Below are 16,907 nucleotides of genomic sequence, written 5' to 3' on the forward strand. Positions count from 1 at the left end.
TGTAGGATGTTACCTCTATAAATAAAGAATTCAGACTCAGTTTGTATTTAACCTTCCCCCCTCCCCAATAGCCTATAAATAATTAGAGAAGGTCTCAAAGCATTTATTACTAAAATGCTTCTTTCATTTGACAAAGGAACCTTTGAGTTTCCATGCTCTTATTCAGAGGCACTATTTAGATTTCCTTAACTGAGACCTATTCACCCACCCACCCCAGTTCCAACCTAGAACTTGTTATTTCTGGATTCATTAAAGATAGTTATCATCAGATAATTTGAGAACAAAGAGTTTTTTGTGGTTATGGAACTAGGTAGGAATTTAAGTGAGTCACGCAGTTTTACAGCATGTGCCAATTAACTTTATATTATCTCTCTTTAGATAATGATTTATCCTCTTGAGATGTACTTTTTAACCCACAAATGGCTTCGAGAACAACGTCTATACATGGCAGCCATAATCTGCACACAAGCTTAAGTAGGTTTCAGACAGGATGAACTACCAGAGCGTTCCCTGAAGAAACCTGGGAGGGGGGATAGTAAATTTGTGAGGGGAGTAAAAATAGAAAATGATTAATAAACTTGCAAAAAGCTCACATATTTTTAAGAGTTGAGCAGTGTGTGCTGAATGGACGCTGGCAAAACACATGCCTTTGCAATCAGCTACCTCCTGGCTGCACGCTAGTTCCTGGACAGAATGATGATGATGATGATGATGATGATTATTATCATTATTAATAATAATAATATTATATTTTGCATTTATTTAATATTTTTAATACTATTTTATTAATTTTTACAATAACAAAAAAATTAAAAATAAATAAATCACATAACAGCTCCCATACATGGCATTTCCAAAAATCGCTTGACTTCCCTCCACTCCCCTTCTTGGTTCTTTTGTTTTACATTTGTTCATTCATGTCCATAATAACTTCAATTCACAATAATTTCCAATTTCGTACATTATTCATCGTATTGCAAGCGTCTTCCTATTTTTATTCAATATTTTCTTGTGTAACAAGCAAGCTAACAAGCAAACAAAGGAAAGTACATCTAGCGTCTCCACTTTCCGCTCATAGAGTCTTTTCCACAATCTGTTTACAGTGTTTATGAGTCTCTGTTGCCATTTGCATTATGAGGTTGGGGGAAAAGGAAAGAGGGGGCGGGTATTGATCTTTCTACTGCATAGTGTTTGTGCAGGGTTTTTGTCTCAGCATCACATGTGGGTAGGTAATTAGTTCATTTTTGTTGGCATTGCAAGAGCTTGGAGGGTCTAGAGCTTACTTGGTTGTATTGTGGTTTGTTTATTTGTGTGTGTGTGTGTGTGTGTGTGTGTGTGTGGAGCGGAGCTTGCTGAGTCAGATTAGTCATATTAATTTGTATGCTGTGTGTCGATGGAGTGATACGTCATTTTCTTCTTGTGCTGTGTATGTGATAAAGGAGAACCACACCTGTTAAACTAAAGGCGTCCTCCTTTGCTAGTTTAAGTTTGTTGGTTAACTTTTCTAATGGGGTTGTTTCCCATACAGTCCGGTACCAAGTGCTCTGTATTCACTCCTGACCAGTCTTCCCAAAGTCTCCTTTGAAAGGAGAATGTTAACCGCTTTTTTTTTAAGTTTTATTATTTATTAAAGTTTTAAATGTTACAAAAAGAGAAAGAGATAACTCCAAGTTAAACAAAAACTTGACAACACATCACAATAAAGAAAGAAGAGAGTAGAAAAAAATATATATATAAAAAACAGGAAAACAGAAAAATAGAAACAATTAAAAAACACAACGAACCTTCCCATAACTTATCTTTCATTTACTTGTTTCCTTGACCTCCTCGCACCTCCCTTTTTTCTTTCTAGTTCAGCTAGCTATTTCAGCAAATCCTTTCCATCTTTCCCAATTTTTATCCTATAATTTATCTTAATATAATGTAACTTTACCTTTCCTCCTTTCATCCATTAACAATCTATTTTTACTTAATCCTTTATAATATTTCTGCTAAAGCCACATAACTTCATTCCCGCCTCCTTCTAACATTCCTTAATTTTACAATGTTTCTGTAAATAAACTTTAAATTTCTTCCAATCTTCTTCCACCGAGAATGTTAGCCGCTTTGAGACTCCTTTGGGTAGTGATAAAGCGGGATATCAAATCCAAACTCTTCTTCTTCTTCCTTCCGATGTTTCAGGCTGCTGAGAGCAGGGGCGAAGGAACGCATCGTAACACCCGGGGCGGGCGTCGCTGCGTGGGGCGCATGTGCGGCATCGCTACGTACAACGCATGACCCGGAAAAACTGTCTGCGGACAAACGCCGGCTCCCTCAGCCAGTAAAGCGAGATGAGCACCACAACCCCAGAGTCGTTCACAACTGGACTTAACTGTCAGGGGTCCTTTACCTTTTTTAAAAAAAATCCTGATCTTAGCTAGTGATTTTTGCTTGCTTGGTTCTGGGAAACCAAGCAGAAAGTATTTTTCTGCTGCTCCAAATTTGGGGAGGGGGAGAGACAACTTGCACACTTGCCACAAGGAAGTTGACAGTGATGATTTGGGGAAAGAATTGAGTATAGGTAACACCATCAGAGAGGGATGCGGGTAGCGCTGTGGGTTAAACCACAGAGCCTAGGACTTGCCGATCAGAAGGTCAGTGGTTCGAATCCCCGCGACGAGGTGAGCTCCCGTTGCTTGGTCCCAGCTCCTGCCAACCTAGGAGTTCGAAAGCACGTCAAAGTGCAAGTAGATAAACAGGTACCGCTCTGGCGGGAAGGTAAACGGCATTTCCGTGCACTGCTCTGGTTCGCCAGAAGCGGCTTAGTCATGCTGGCCACATGACCCGGAAGCTGTACGCCGGCTCCCTCGGCCAATAAAGCGAGATGAGCGCCGCAACCCCAGAGTCGGTCACAACTGGACCTAGTGGTCAGGGGTCCCTTTACCTTTACCTTTACCACCATCAGAAAGGTGTGAGGTAGCAGCTGGGCTACATTGGGGCTGGCTGCCAAAGGGAATGCATTGCCTATGAGGTGTTGACACTGTAACCTAGGAATTTGGAACAATTTCCCAATCTCAGTGAGGCTCATTCTTCAAGTTGTCATCCTTCATTGATTTAGTCTGGACAATGGAACCTTAAATAATGGAATTTACTTTTGAGTGAAGATGCACAGGATTACACTGTCCTTGAATTGTGAGTCACTCATCATTAGGGCAGAATCAGTGCCAGATTTACGTATAAGCTAAACAATCTATAGCTTAGGGCCCCACTCCCTTGGGTCCCCCCAAAAAAATTAAAAGAAAAAACTGGATGTACATTTCCAAAATATAAGACAAAAAACAATTAAATAAAACCTATATACAGCAACAGTGTTTTGTGTTGTGTAGGCTCCTATGATGTAACTAATGGGCCCTGCCTGCTAGCCTGCTCCCTAAAATATCACTGGTTTGCTCATTTCTATATATAGGGTACCATACAGCATATATTCAACACAAAAAAACAGCGACAATTTTTTGTTGACAATGGACAGCTGGACATATGAAGGGCCCCATTACCTTCAGTAGCTTCGGGCTTCATGAAACCTAAATCCAGCCCTGGGCAGAATATAATTTTGTTGTGAATAATAATTGTATTTGCTTTTTAAATGATGCGTAAGTCTAATATAGCATAAAGGTAAGCATGCCACAATGACAGCTTCTCCATCTCAGCTTCTTTGTAACATTTCAGATCACATACAGTGGTACCTTGGGTTAAGTACTTAATTAGTTCCAGAGGTCCGTTCTTAAGCTGAAACTGTTCTTAACCTGAAGCACCACTTTAGCTAATGGGGCCTCCTGCTGCCGCCGCGCCGCCAGAGCCCGATTTCTGTTCTTATCCTGAAGCAAAGTTCTTAACCTGAAGCACTATTTCTGAGTTAGCGGAGTGTGTAACCTGAAGTGTATGTAACCTGAAGCGTATGTAACCCAAGGTACCACTGTATAATGAAGTTGAAAGAAAGCATTTGCTGAAAAAGTTGTCATCATTCGGTAGCAAAGTTTCTACAAAGAGGTATAACCCACTGATTTAATGCAGCACATTCAGCAATTCACAGCATTACAGACAGACTCGAGTCTCTGCACAAAAACACTGTTAACTTGTGCAATTCTGCATTCAGGGTGCTGTTCTGAATCATTCACTTTTTGAGGCTTTTTGCCCCTGTGGGATAATCTGAGTCATCTACGACTCATTTTTTCCCCCTAATTAATTTCATTCCCAAATAAAATAAAGGTTGCCCCAGTTATATAATCATTCCTGAGAGAAATTGGCTTTTGCATAGCTAGCTTGTCACTGAAGTGGGATTCTCTGACAACACACCCCTGTTTCCAAAGAGCAGACATTTATTTTTAGCAGACCTCCTGCTGAAGCCTGAAAAGTGCGGTTCTGATGTTTTCCTTATTCTAAATTTAAAAAGTGTTGTGAGTTGTGGTGCGTGTGTCAGTCTGTATCATGCCTGAATCTATTCTAATTCTGGGGGTCCAGCAAGGGTTAAAAATCTAACGGCGGATTCCATTGCTGAATTAGCCAGGCAAGATCCTAGTCAGGCCGTCTTACCCATAGAGGCTAGTGGTGTGGGGTGCCAGGGCGCCAAGTTCCAGAGGGCGCCAGGCGAGAATCCGGGGAACACCAAACGAGTGCGCTGAGTGAGCAAGGGTGCGTGCGCCGCTCCTGCCGAATTCCCCCCTTTTAGTCTGCAGGCGCCGAATTCTACTTGCTCGGCGCAGGCCCTCTTACTGCCTGCCATGGCCACCGCAGCACGAACCGCCCAGCTGAGCCGGGAGGCACCACATCCAGCCTCCGCTTCTTTCCCGGCAGAGGAGCCATCTTCCAACCGCTGCCCGCCTCCTCCAGCCCTAAAAAAAGGCCAACAACACTGGGAAAGGGGGGGCACCGGAAGGATCTTTGCACCACAGCGCCAGATATGCTTACGACCTGGCCACAGTGATCCATGTGACGGTCACCTTCAGGCTTGACTACTGTAATTCGCTCTACGCGGGGCTGCCCTTGAAGCTGACCCAGAAACTCCAGCGGGTGCAGAATGCTGCAGCGAGGCTCCTCACGGGGTCTCTGCCATGGGAGCATATTCACCCAGTGCTTTTCCAGCGGCACTGGCTCCCGGTGGAGTACAGGGTCAGATTTAAGGTGCTGGTTTTGACCTTTAAAGCCCTTCACAGCCTAGGACCCTCGTACCTACGGGACTGCTTCTCCTGCTATGCCCCACGGAGAGCCTCAAGGTCCATAACTAGCAACACCCTAAGTGGTCCCGGGCCCTAAGGAAGTTAGATTAGCTTCAACCAATGCCAGGGCCTTTTCAACACTGGCTCCGGCCTGGTGGAACGCTCTGCCTCATGAGACCAGGGCCCTGCAGAATCTGATCTCTTTCTGCAGGGCCTGTAAGACAGAGTTGTTCCGCCTGACCTTTGGCTTGGAGCCAATTTGATTCCCTCCCCTCTTTCTTTTTTCTTTTCCTTTCTCCTCCTGCGATGAGGCTACATTTTAATATTTTAATGTTTCAATATTTTAATGTTGTATTTTAATTTTGTTTTTAAGTTCTATTCAATCAACTTGTTTTTATTATTGCTTGTTAGAGGCCCTGAGCCTGGCCTTGGCTGGGGAGGATGGGGTATAAATAAAAATTATTATTATTATTATTATTATTATTAAGACAGCCCTGGTCCTAGTGACAAAGGAAGTAGCTCTGTGCAAGCGGGCAAATGGGTGGGTGCCCTCTCTCTCCTGGCTGGTAGCAAGAAGCACAATAGCCAGGGTTGTGAGAGAGAGAGAGAGCTGAGCTGGATGCAGGCTGCAGGCAGACAGGGAGAGCCATGCTGGATTTCTGCTGGGATCCAAGGCTGCGACTATGGGAGAAGCAAGACCCTCTTGGGGTATGAATGCTGCGAGCCCTTCCATCGTAGGGTCAGGCTGTATATATGTGTAAATAACCCATATACAGTGGTGCCTCGCAAGACGAAATTAATCCGTTCCGCGAGTCTCTTCGTCTTGCGGGTTTTTTCGTCTTGCGAAGCACAGCTATTAGTGGCTTAGTGGCTATTAACGGCTTAGCGGCTTAGCGGCTTTAAGAAAAAGGAAACAAACTCGCAAGAACTTGCAAGACGTTTCGTCTTGCGAAGCAAGCCCATAGGGAAATTCGTCTTGCGGAACGACTCAAAAAACGGAAAACTCTTTTGTCTAACGAGTTTTTCGTCTTGCGAAGCATTCGTCTTGCGGGGCACCACTGTGTCTTAAAGATACAGTGGTACCTCGGGTTACATACGCTTCAGGTTATAGACTCCGCTAACCCAGAAATAGTACCTCAGGTTAAGAACTTGGCTTCAGGATGAGAACAGAAATTGTGCTACAGCGGCAGCAGGAGGCCCCATTAGCTAAAGAGGTGATTCAGGTTAAGAACAGTTTCAGGTTAAGAACGGACCTCCGGAACGAATTAAGTACTTAACCTGAGGTACCACTGTACTGCAGTCTCTGTTGTCCCCAGGAAACCACACCCAGAACACCTGGAATCTCACCTACTTGGGAGGGCATACAACAATATCAGACATGTAGACATTTGGGCATGTTGCCCATTGACAGCTAGTTTAGGATCTGGAACATCAGAAATCCGTTTGGAGAAGTCTTTGATGGGGGGAGAGGAAGACAGGGCCGGCCCGAGACATTTTGGAACCTGAGGTGAACCCATTGGAACCAACTCCTGGGGCTGACGTCCCTTTGCTCCCCTTCCCTAAAATATTTTAGGGGGTCAAAAAAGTTGGTGGGCATTGCCATGTTGCGTCATGTGACTGATGGTGCAGGGTGGGGCTTACCTGCGCAATATTTTATTCAAGTTGGCGCCCCTGGACGAACAGCAACATGGTTCCCCACCAGGAAAAAAGGCATGAGGGAAGATCTACATCAGGAACAAGCTGAGGGGCATGAAGATCAACTTCGGGATCCACTGCCCTTGCAATTTCAGCCGCCAGAGGCAGTTGCCTCACCTTGCTTCATGGTTGGGCCGGCTCTGAGGGAGACAAAGTTCTGAGAGACAAGCCACACCACACTAGCCAGCTCAGTGGCTGCCCCTGAAGGGTGCAGCCCACATGGGGAAGACCAGGCAGGGACTTGGGGAGCAGCCACAGAGCAGGAGGGTCCACCGCTCAACTGGCGCCCCTGAGAGAAAACGGTCTCGGTGGGAACAAATACAAATACCTTTACAGTGGTACCTCGGGTTAAGTACTTAATTTGTTCTGGAGGTCCGTTCTTAACCTGAAACTGTTCTTATCCTGAAGCACCACTTTAGCTAATGGGGCCTCCTTGCTGCTGCCGTGCCGCCGGAGCTTGATTTCTGTTCTTATCCTGAAGCAAAGTTCTTAACCTGAAGCACTATTTCTGGGTTAGCGGAGTCTGTAACCTGAAGTGCATGTAACCTGAAGCGTATGTAACCTGAGGTACCACTGTATTGGCATGTCGAGTGAAAACATTTCAAAACACTAGGATAAATTTAAAAGGGACAGGAGTGAGGCTGTCAAGGATCACAAGGTACCCTGTCTATTCCCTATATGTCAAACAGGTCGATCGCGATCTCAACTTTGGCTCCCTAAAAAAAGCTCAACAACCTTGGTCAAACCAATGGGTATCAATCAATACTGCCAGTTTTTTTTTTATAGCGCGAGTAGATCGCAGTCTCTTGGAAGTTGGAGGGATGATTTATTAAGAACCCTTTCGGGTAAGATGGAGGTTAAAAAGGAAGCCACTGGGCACCAGGGTGCAAAAATCCACCCAGCGCCCCCCCCCCAGGTTGCCCAGTCCCAGGGGTGCTGGCTAGCCGCCTCAGCATCTCGCTGGCTCGGTCGCCCCCCGAACTTGCGGCCAGAGCTCTCACCGATGGATGGGCTCTTCCCTGGACTCAACTCTTGGGCCCCGGACTCTCGGCCCGGCGCCCGAGTGCCCCACACCCCTAGCACCTATGGGTAAGACAGCCCTGCCACTGGGGCAGTCCTTGTCCCTATCTGCTAGGAGGAACCTCATTTGGCTTTCTCTCAGAGCTGTGGGTCGCAGGTCCAATATGTTGCTCAACATCTTTTTGCGGAGTCTGCTGTGCAAAGGGCAGTCCAAAACAATATGGTCCAGTGAATCTGGTACTCCCTGATTGCAGGCACACAGGCGGACTTGATAAGGAATTTGTGAGTATCTACCTGTGGTACCTATGGGACGCGGGTGGTGCTAAGGGACGCGGGTGGCGCTGTGGGTTAAACCACAGAGCCTAGGACTTGCCAATCAGAAGGTCGGCGGTTCGAATCCCCATGACAGGGTGAGCTCTCATTGCTCTGTTCCAGCTCCTGCCAACCTAGCAGTTCGAAAGCACGTCAAAGTGCAAGTAGATAAATAGGTACCACTCTGGCAGGAAGGTAAACAGCGTTTCCGTGCGCTGCTCTGGTTCGCCAGAAGCGGCTTAGTCATGCTGGCCACATGACCTGGAAGCAGTATGTTGGCTCCCTCGGCCAGTAAAGCGAGATGAGCGCCGCAACCCCAGAGTCGGCCACGACTGGACCTAATGGCCAGGGGTCCCTTTACCTTTACCTAAGACATCAAACAAGGACATGGGTGGCGCTGTGGACTAAACCACTGAGCCTCTTGGGATTCCGATCAGAATGTCAGCGGTTCAAATCCCCGCGACGGTGTGAGCTCCCGTTGCTCAATCTCAGCTCCTGCCAACCTAGCAGTTCGGAAGCACGTCAAAGTGCAATTAGATAAATAGGTACCACTCTGGCAGGAAGGTAAACAGTGTTTCCGTGCGCTGCTCTGGTTTGCCAGAAGCGGCTTAGTCATGCTGGCTACATGACCCTGAAGCCGGCTCCCTCGTCCAATAAAGCGAGATGAGCGTGCAACCCCAGAGTTGGTCACGACTGGATCTAATGGTCGGGGGTCCCTTTACCTTTACCTGTGGTCACTGCGGAAGGGAAAGCGTTTAGTCTCGGTGGGAAAGCTCAGGGGGCAGCTGCCCTGGTTCCTCGCCCAGCAGCGCCAAAAATCCGCACATGCCGCCTCTTCAGGCAGACGGGCGCCCACACACCCCGGCCACGAAAGAGGGGAAAGCCCATGGGGGGGGGCTTCCCGCCGGCTGCCTTTCCCGCCCTGTTCTTCAGGTAGGCTGCCGCACGCTCCTCCTCGCTGTCCAGCCGAAGGGCCGCCCCTCGAGGGCTTCGTGCGCCCTGGGCGCAAAGACGCGCCGCCCCTTCTCCGCCGCTGGGGGCCGCCGGCCGGCCAGCCCAGCCCAGCCGCCCAGCCCAGCCCTCTCAGTGAGGCGGGGCAGGCAGGCAGGCAGGCGGACTGGCTTTCTGGCAAGGCTGGCGAGCGAGCGAGGGAGCGAGCGGAGCGGAGCAGAGCCGCCCGCGCCTCTGCCCAGAAGCGCTCCAGCGGCGCCAAGGAGCAGGTAAGCGGCCGGCTCCTCCGCGCCATCCCCGGCGGGTACCGCCAGCTTAACCGGAGGGCGGCGCCCCTCTCGGGACCCTAGAAGCGGCGTCGGGTTGCGGGAAGGGAAGCCCCAGGGGAGGCGGAGCGGCTGCTCTGGGCTGCTATCCGGGCAAACCCGGCCGGGAAGGGGGAAACGGTGCGCAAAAATGGTTCTTCCGAGGCGCGCTCGACGCGCCTTCCGAGGTGGCGGGCGGTGCTGGGGCCGGGCTGGCTTTTTCCGAGGGGAAGAGGAGCTGCCCTCTCCGCTGAGGAGCCTCCGCGAGTGTCCCTCTCCTCCCGACTCCTTGCAGGGCACGGGGCCGCCACTTCGGGGACCCAGAGCAGGAGACCCCCGGCCAGCCCACGGAGCAGCATGCATCTGGAGGATGGCTGAGGCGGGCCGAGGAAGCGCTGCCACCACGACTCACGGCGGGCTGCCCCGAAGCGAGAGGAGAGGAATGATTGCTGCGTGGGGAGCCTGGTCTTGCCTTTTCCTGGTCGCCACTGTGCACAGCCTCCCTGCATCCAGGATTCCTATTCCAGACCCCGAAGAAACGCCGACAAGAGCACCATTAGGTAAGGAAGCATGAGGGCTTTCCCCAGTTATACTTTATCGCATTTTTAAGCATTTCACGGATGCATCCCAAAAAGTAAGAATTTTTTTTTCCTTTTCTTTTATCCACTTCCCATCCCTTTTTCTGTAGCTTCTTATTTCTGCACCCCTATCTCCTCTCTCTTATAACATAACCATAATTACAATGATCTCTCATTCCCTCTGTTGCTCATAGTTCAAATCCTGCTCACGATTCCATCAAGCTATTTCTTTCAACAGTCCCCAAAAAGGCTTCCATTCTTCCTCATCATTGGGTTCTCTCGTTTTAGCTGTTAGCTTTGCTGATTCCTCAGAGCCCATCATTTTACTTATCCATTCCTTTTCAGTGGGAATTTCTCCTTCCTCCCATTTTTGCGCATAAGGAATCTTAGCTGCTGTCATTACATACATAAACAGCTTAATCGTCTTTTTTGGAACCACAGGACGGCTTCTTCTGCAAGGCGTGAATATAGTTGACAAGGTTGGGGTTTTTTGGTTGATTTTTTGTATTCCATGGTATATAGGCTAAAAAGGTTATAAGCCTTTTTAAAATTGGGACAAGCTTTGGATGTCTACCTGCCTGAAAGTGTCCCAGTGTTTGATCCCAGAAGACTTGGCTTCAGCTTGGCAACTTATCCTTTCCAATGCCATCCCCCCTGTGCACAGTTTTACATAGGACTTTGTAGTTCGTTGCAAAAGAGAAGCACAGCTCTCTTGAGAAGTACGCAAGGATAGAATTGTTTCTGTTGCCTCCAGAACGGTCCGCTCTGCACATTTGCGATACTTTCCCTGCATACTTGCAAACTGCTGCTGGATCCACCAGAAGTATTCCAACACCAAACTGTTACAGGTCAAGGGCACAGTCTCCAATAAACAGAAGCACCTCAAATGGTTATTGTAGCATTAGCCAAATGACAAATGCTAGGCTGTATGCACTTAAGATTCCTGTGGCTTCACAGAAAAGCGTAACTTGATTTCCATGCTGGAAATAGTGGGTGTTCGGCCCACACAAAATATCTTTGTACTTTTGAAATTTGAAAATCTGGACTGGAAAGAAACAAGTCCTTCTTTCAAATCCTTTTTTCCAGTCTCACGTGCAGTGAAATGTTCTGTGCATTGTAGTGTTATATCTCCCAGCCAAATGCTGCGTTTAAGGGAATGGAGAAACAGGGTTGTTTGGGGGTCTTTGGGAAACTAGAAATTGAAATAAGAGAGACATGAACATTTGTGCTGAACCTTTTAAATATCCAAATGACTCAATTTTAAATATCTAACTGACTCCGTTTATTTTAAGCGGGAAACTCATTGTACAATATTGCTTAAACTAAACATTTGGAGAGAGAGTTAATTGTTTCCCCCTTTGTTGGCAGACAGTAAAAGTCAGGGTATACATCTGTATACACCATGCACAAAAAGTTCTATCTGTTTCAGGTTTCCATTGTTTGGGAAAGAGATGAAACATGCTTGGCAAACAAATGAGGGTGGAATAAATGTGCTTCATGGCAGCTATTCACACCGGGACATTATTTCCCTTCTGTTTTCCTGGTACAGCTATAGATCACCCAGGGCAGTGCCATTTTTCAAAGAAGAGAGGCGCCGGAACTCACCATGAACACCTCCCTCTTTCTCTTAGAATGGCAATGGTCCCCACCTGAGAGGTGCCGAAATTGAGTTCCGGCGGGGCGGGGGGAGCCCTGACCCAGGGTCATGGTTTTATTTTCAAAAAAGTTTGACTAAAATGCTGGGTTCTCCATGTAGATTGCCTGGCTCATTTCCCCACAACTAAATTGGTTGAATAATGGAGCAGCTTCTCTTCAATTTGATCCAAGTGGATAAGTTTTGTACTGTAAATGAAACAAGCTGCATGCCTTGTAGAACAGTCCAGAAACTCACTAGGTATACAGTCAGTTTGTTGATCCAGTGTTTGCTCCTTCTTTCCTGATGGACTGCCCTTGTTCTGAGCTTTTAAACCAATTCCTTTGGAGTATGTAACCACATTTTGTAAGGTTCAGAATGGGACCTCTGAACAAACAAGTTTAGGACTGAGTTCCTTCACTGTACAGTATTGTGCTGCACTGCTATTATGACTGCTGATAATGTGGCTACACTATCATTCTGAAGGAATAAGTACTTGAACATATTTTTAGAATGTTAAGATGGAAGGTCCTGGCAGAGGTGTCTTAGAATGATGAAATCCCTAGACTGGGTCTACAAAATTGCTTTCTGGCAATAGTATTTTCACTTCTTTCCGTTTTCAAAGAGGTTGAACTGCCCAGCTGTATAGACTCCGATGGCAGTCTTCGTCTTTAGGGGGTCTTGAGGGCCTTTTCATACATTATGTTGTTTGTGTGTGTGTGTGTGATTTTCATTCTAAAAGCATGCACTTAAAAATATAAATGCAACGAACATGTATTTTACAAATATAGCAGGATCGGCTTGGGCTTGTTGTCAGATATACGCTACCAAGAATGGCCTTACCTGAGTGCAACTGTATTTTATTTCCAAGAACTGTATCTCAGACTAGGGATCTAAGGGTGCAGTTTGCTGAGCACAGAAGTTGGTATAATCCCAATGGAATAAACAGCAGCAAATGGTTTCAGATTGTTAAATAAAATGCACGTTGGTCCCAATGGTTCCCAATGCTTAGCAGCACAAGCAAAGTTGCACTATATATTGCATTATATATTGCACTATATATTGCATTATATGTGTATATATATAGAGAGAGAGAGAGAGCGATGCTTGATTGATCATTCCCTGTTTTTGAATGAACTATCAATATAAAATGGTCCATGAGAAAAGGTTCTGTTGAATCACTTGTATATAGAAGACAGAAATTCACAGCCAAGCAAAACACAGGTGTTTACTTTTGAATCTGTAAATTGCACAGTCACAAGCAAACACTTTCTCCTGGTCAAATGGGCCGTGGGGGTACTGATTCATTACTGAGGCTTGTTGTTCAGCCGCTTTTGCCTTTAACACAGCTCAAGACCTTATTTTCCATAAAGGGGCTTGGAAGCATTTTTCCCCAGTGATCTAATTCTCCACACGGGGCTGTGAAAGTTGTAACAGCTACTGCCTTGTGCTTCTGCTCAGCTACATAAAACACACATTGAAAGGAGGCATTCTGGAGGTATGTGTATGTTTGCTAATATGAATACTAGCTATTAGTGGAGGTGGTCAAATTCTGACATCTCTACAGGGAGGTGTTCTGCTGTTAGCAGGAAGAAGGCAGATGGTGGGTCTGCTGCTGAATAGAATCCGAACTGAAAATACTGAGGGCCTCATTTGGGCTGCATTTCTCTCGTCTCTTTTTTCTCAAGACTGCTGCAAGAACAATGTCATCTTTTTTATGAATGAAAGTGGAGAGGCAAGGCAGAATTGACCGTGTATGTCATTCACTCGCAATGGCAGAGATGATTAGGGAGGTCAGCGAACTTGTTTGCAGCCTTGAACATGTGGTCGCTCTATTCAGCCGCCACAGAATAGGCGTTGGAATAAAAAAAAAAAAAGCACTCTTGCAATTTGCATTCTTATTCAGATAAAGATATTACTGGGTACGATCAGTGAATGTCAAGTAGTGCTTACTGTGTTGTTAGACAGCAGACAGATAAAAATAGCAGCGGCACATGTTAAGGAGTCTGTGAGGTGCTCCGTCCCAATTGTCCTGTGGTTTCCACAACACCCAATTTAATTCTTTTCCACAGAAAAAAAATCCCATTGCCCCATTACGAACGAAACTCCCCCTCCCCTTATCTTGCCCATTAAGTGTTCTGGAGCTAATGATATTCTTGAGACAGAATGTTTATTAGCTGGCAGATACAAGTAACTGTAATATTCAAAGAGCAACAAATACTTATTATTTTATTTACAGATAGGTAGCCGTATTGGTCTGCCATAGTCAAAACAAAATAAAAAAATTCCTTCCAGTAGCACCTTAAAGACCAACTAAGTTAGTTCTTGGTATGAGCTTTTGTGTGCATGCACACTTCTTCAGATATATATTTTATTGTTTTTAAACATTTATACCACCCTTCATCTGAGGATCAGAGGGTGGTTCACAGTATAAAATACATAACAAAGTAACAAACAGAACAACAATGCCATACTTTTTGGGAGAAAACTACTTGAACCATACAGTTATTTTATTGAAATAGCTATACACTGGTTTTCAGCCCAGGGGTTCTCTGAGCGGCTTACAGTGGTTTGAAAAAGCAACCCACTGACAATTACAACTTCTTTATTTAAAAAACCAGAAGAGCACCCCAGAAAAGCTTCTTTTTAAAACAAAACAAAACAAAACACCAGGGTCATACCAGCATTAAAAGTGCAAACTTAAAAGCAAAATAACCCCTCTGTTAGGAATAAACTGGAGCAGATTTTGACATTAAAACAAGTGGGGGAAAGAATAATAATAATAATAATAATAATTTATGATTTATAACCTGCCCATCTGGCTGGGTTTCCCCAGCCACTCTGGGCGGCTTCCAACAAAACACTAAAATACAATAACCTATTAAACATTAAAAGCTTCCCTGAACAGGGCTGCCTTTAGATGTCTTCTAAAAGTTTGGTAGTTATTTTTCTCTTTGACATCTGGTGGGAGGGCGTTCCACAGGGCGGGTGCCACTACCGAGAAGGCCCTCTGCCTGGTTCCCTGAAACTTGGCTTCTTGCAGTGAGGGAACTGCCAGAAGGCCCTCAGCGCTGGATCTCAGTGTCCGGGCAGAACGATGGAGGTGGAGACGCTCCTTCAGGTATACTGGACCGAGGCCATTTAGAAGAGTGCAGATATCTTGTGTTTGGTCTTGATACATGCAAAGTGAAGAAGTGTAGTTTGTGGGTAGGAAGACCTAGGAACCCTTTGGGTCACCTTTGAGCACTTCAGTATTCCTGCTCGGTGCAGAGACATTGCTAATTTTCCTTATAGGAATGGCTCTTCGTTAGCACGTTGAGACGGTACAGTATTCCCAACATAGTCACTGAGCTAGTTTGGACAATTAGCCAGGAGAAGCATTCATTTTCACTTTAGATTCAACACAGCTCGCTGTTTTGTCTGAACCCAACACAGTGTGGTTATTATGAGCAGTAGCTTGCTTAAAACAAGCCGGCGTGAAACCATGGATTGTGAAATGGTCCTGTTTCAACAAACCGTAGTTACAATGAACCGCAGTTATGGGTTCAGACAGAACACTAATGGAAACTAAAGCTTGTGGCTACACCAGGAGGGAGAAGCTCCAAAGCCCAAGGTTAGCTGAAGCTTGTTCCCATTGTGGTAAACCACGGTTTATTGTGATGCCTGAACTCGCCCACTGATTCTTCCGAGAAAGAAAGACTCCTATACCTTTTCTGCTGGGAAAGAAAAGTGCAGCAGCTAGAGCAACTAAGATGTTTCTTTCTTGGGAGAATTGCCTTTTTTCTTTCGCTCTGTTCCTGTAGGAAATATACTTTGATTAAGTTGTACAGCTGGAAACAGAAGCATATCAGGCTGCCAAGTGCAGATGCAGTCATCCAAAAAAGGGCTGCTGGGTATCTTTTATTCCTTTCAAATGGATATTGTGCAAGTGGGATGGGCCTGCCAACCTGTGATGCGTGGCCGTCATGCAGCAAAGCTTGAGCAGGGGCTGAATCCTGAGCTCCTGTTTGGTCTTACTGTGTTTCGTAGCCAAGTTTACATTGTCTGTTGCTGTTTTTATGTGGATTTTCTGTAAAGAAAGAGGTTAAAACATGGATTTCTGTAGCGGAGTTCAGTTTTCACAGGTTCTAATAAGAAGGACTTGCTTTAAGTTGCTATAAATCACCAGCAAAATCGCATCGTTGACATCGTAATTGGAACCTGACACTTTCATAACAAGCTGCTGTATGGCGTGAACAAGATTTGTAATCTTGCCGCGTTTAATTATTATTATTATTTTTGGAGCCGTTTTTGTTTTCTTAAAAAAACAACAACAATCATATCTAATTATATTTTTATCTGCTGACAGTCTATATCAGGCTTCCTCAAACTCAGCCCTCCAGATGTTTTTTGGCCTACAACTCCCATGATTCCTAGCTAGCAGGACCAGTGGTGAGGGATGATGGGAATTGTAGTCTCAAAACATCTGCAGGGCCGAGTTTGAGGAAGACTGGAATATACTGTATTCTGCTTGTAGCAGCGTAGTTTCTTGACACTGATAGGCTGAGCTGCTGTGATGGCATGGAACATTCCTGCTTGAGGAACAAGGTTTCAGCAACGAAGGGTTCACAGCCTGTTAGAAAGGTCTTAGCCTTTGGGGGATTGGCATCGCTTATATGGTGTGGTGTAAAGGCATACAGGGGATGCAGGTGGCGCTGTGGTCTAAACCACTGAGCCTAGGGCTTGCCGATCAGAAGGTTGGCGGTTCGAATCCCCGCAACGGGGTGAGCTCCTGTTGCTCGGTCCCTGCTCCCACCTAACAGTTTGAAAGCACATCAAAGTGCAAGTAGATAAATAGGTACTGCTCTGGCAGGAAGGTAAACGGCGTTTCCGTGCGCTGCTCTGGTTTTGCCAGAAGCGGTTTAGTCATGCTGGCCACATGACCCGGAAAAACTGTCTGCGGACAAATGTCAGCTCCCTTAGCCAATAAAGCGAGATGAGCGCTGCAGCCCCAGAGTCGTTTGCGACTGGACTTAACTGTCAAAGGCGTACAAGGCAACAGCCTTGCTGAACCTAAGCAGGTTTTGAACTGGATGGGTGCTCACCTGGGAAGCACATGCCTTGGGAAATGTAGCTTAATGAAATAGGTCCCTCCCAACTCGTCTATGGTTCTATTAAATGATACAGGCATGTAGACAGAAGATCTGGCCAGGGCAAGTGAGGGACTGGAAAGGTGGGGAGA

The 16,907-nt window shown here is 46.1% G+C and overlaps 1 protein-coding gene and 2 long non-coding RNA genes across 7 annotated transcripts in view; 1 reads left to right on the forward strand and 2 right to left on the reverse strand.

The window, feature by feature from the left end:
- Positions 1-2,111: 2,111 nt before the first annotated feature.
- Positions 2,112-16,907, reverse strand: part of LOC307215842 — a 69,031-nt gene continuing 54,235 nt past the window's right edge. The window contains exon 3 of the long non-coding RNA XR_013838666.1: positions 2,112-2,782. This is a non-coding gene — a long non-coding RNA (uncharacterized lncRNA). The remainder of the gene's footprint in view (positions 2,783-16,907) is intronic.
- On the reverse strand, positions 5,891-8,978 carry LOC307215853. Its single transcript, XR_013838677.1, has 3 exons — positions 8,948-8,978; positions 6,834-7,027; positions 5,891-5,937 (listed from the first exon to the last, which is right to left on the reverse strand). It is a non-coding gene; the product is annotated as an uncharacterized lncRNA (long non-coding RNA).
- Positions 9,320-16,907, forward strand: part of FGFR3 (fibroblast growth factor receptor 3) — a 64,766-nt gene continuing 57,178 nt past the window's right edge. For all 5 annotated transcript variants that reach the window (XM_079975143.1, XM_079975144.1, XM_079975145.1 and 2 more), the window contains exons 1-2: positions 9,320-9,439; positions 9,771-10,035. In XM_079975143.1, coding sequence (XP_079831269.1) covers positions 9,846-10,035 — 190 coding nt within the window. In that variant the 5' untranslated portion in view covers positions 9,320-9,439; positions 9,771-9,845. The remainder of the gene's footprint in view (positions 9,440-9,770; positions 10,036-16,907) is intronic.

Source organism: Podarcis cretensis (assembly GCF_951804945.1).
Source record: "Podarcis cretensis genome assembly, chromosome: 5".
In the NCBI taxonomy this organism is placed as follows: domain Eukaryota; kingdom Metazoa; phylum Chordata; class Lepidosauria; order Squamata; family Lacertidae; genus Podarcis; species Podarcis cretensis.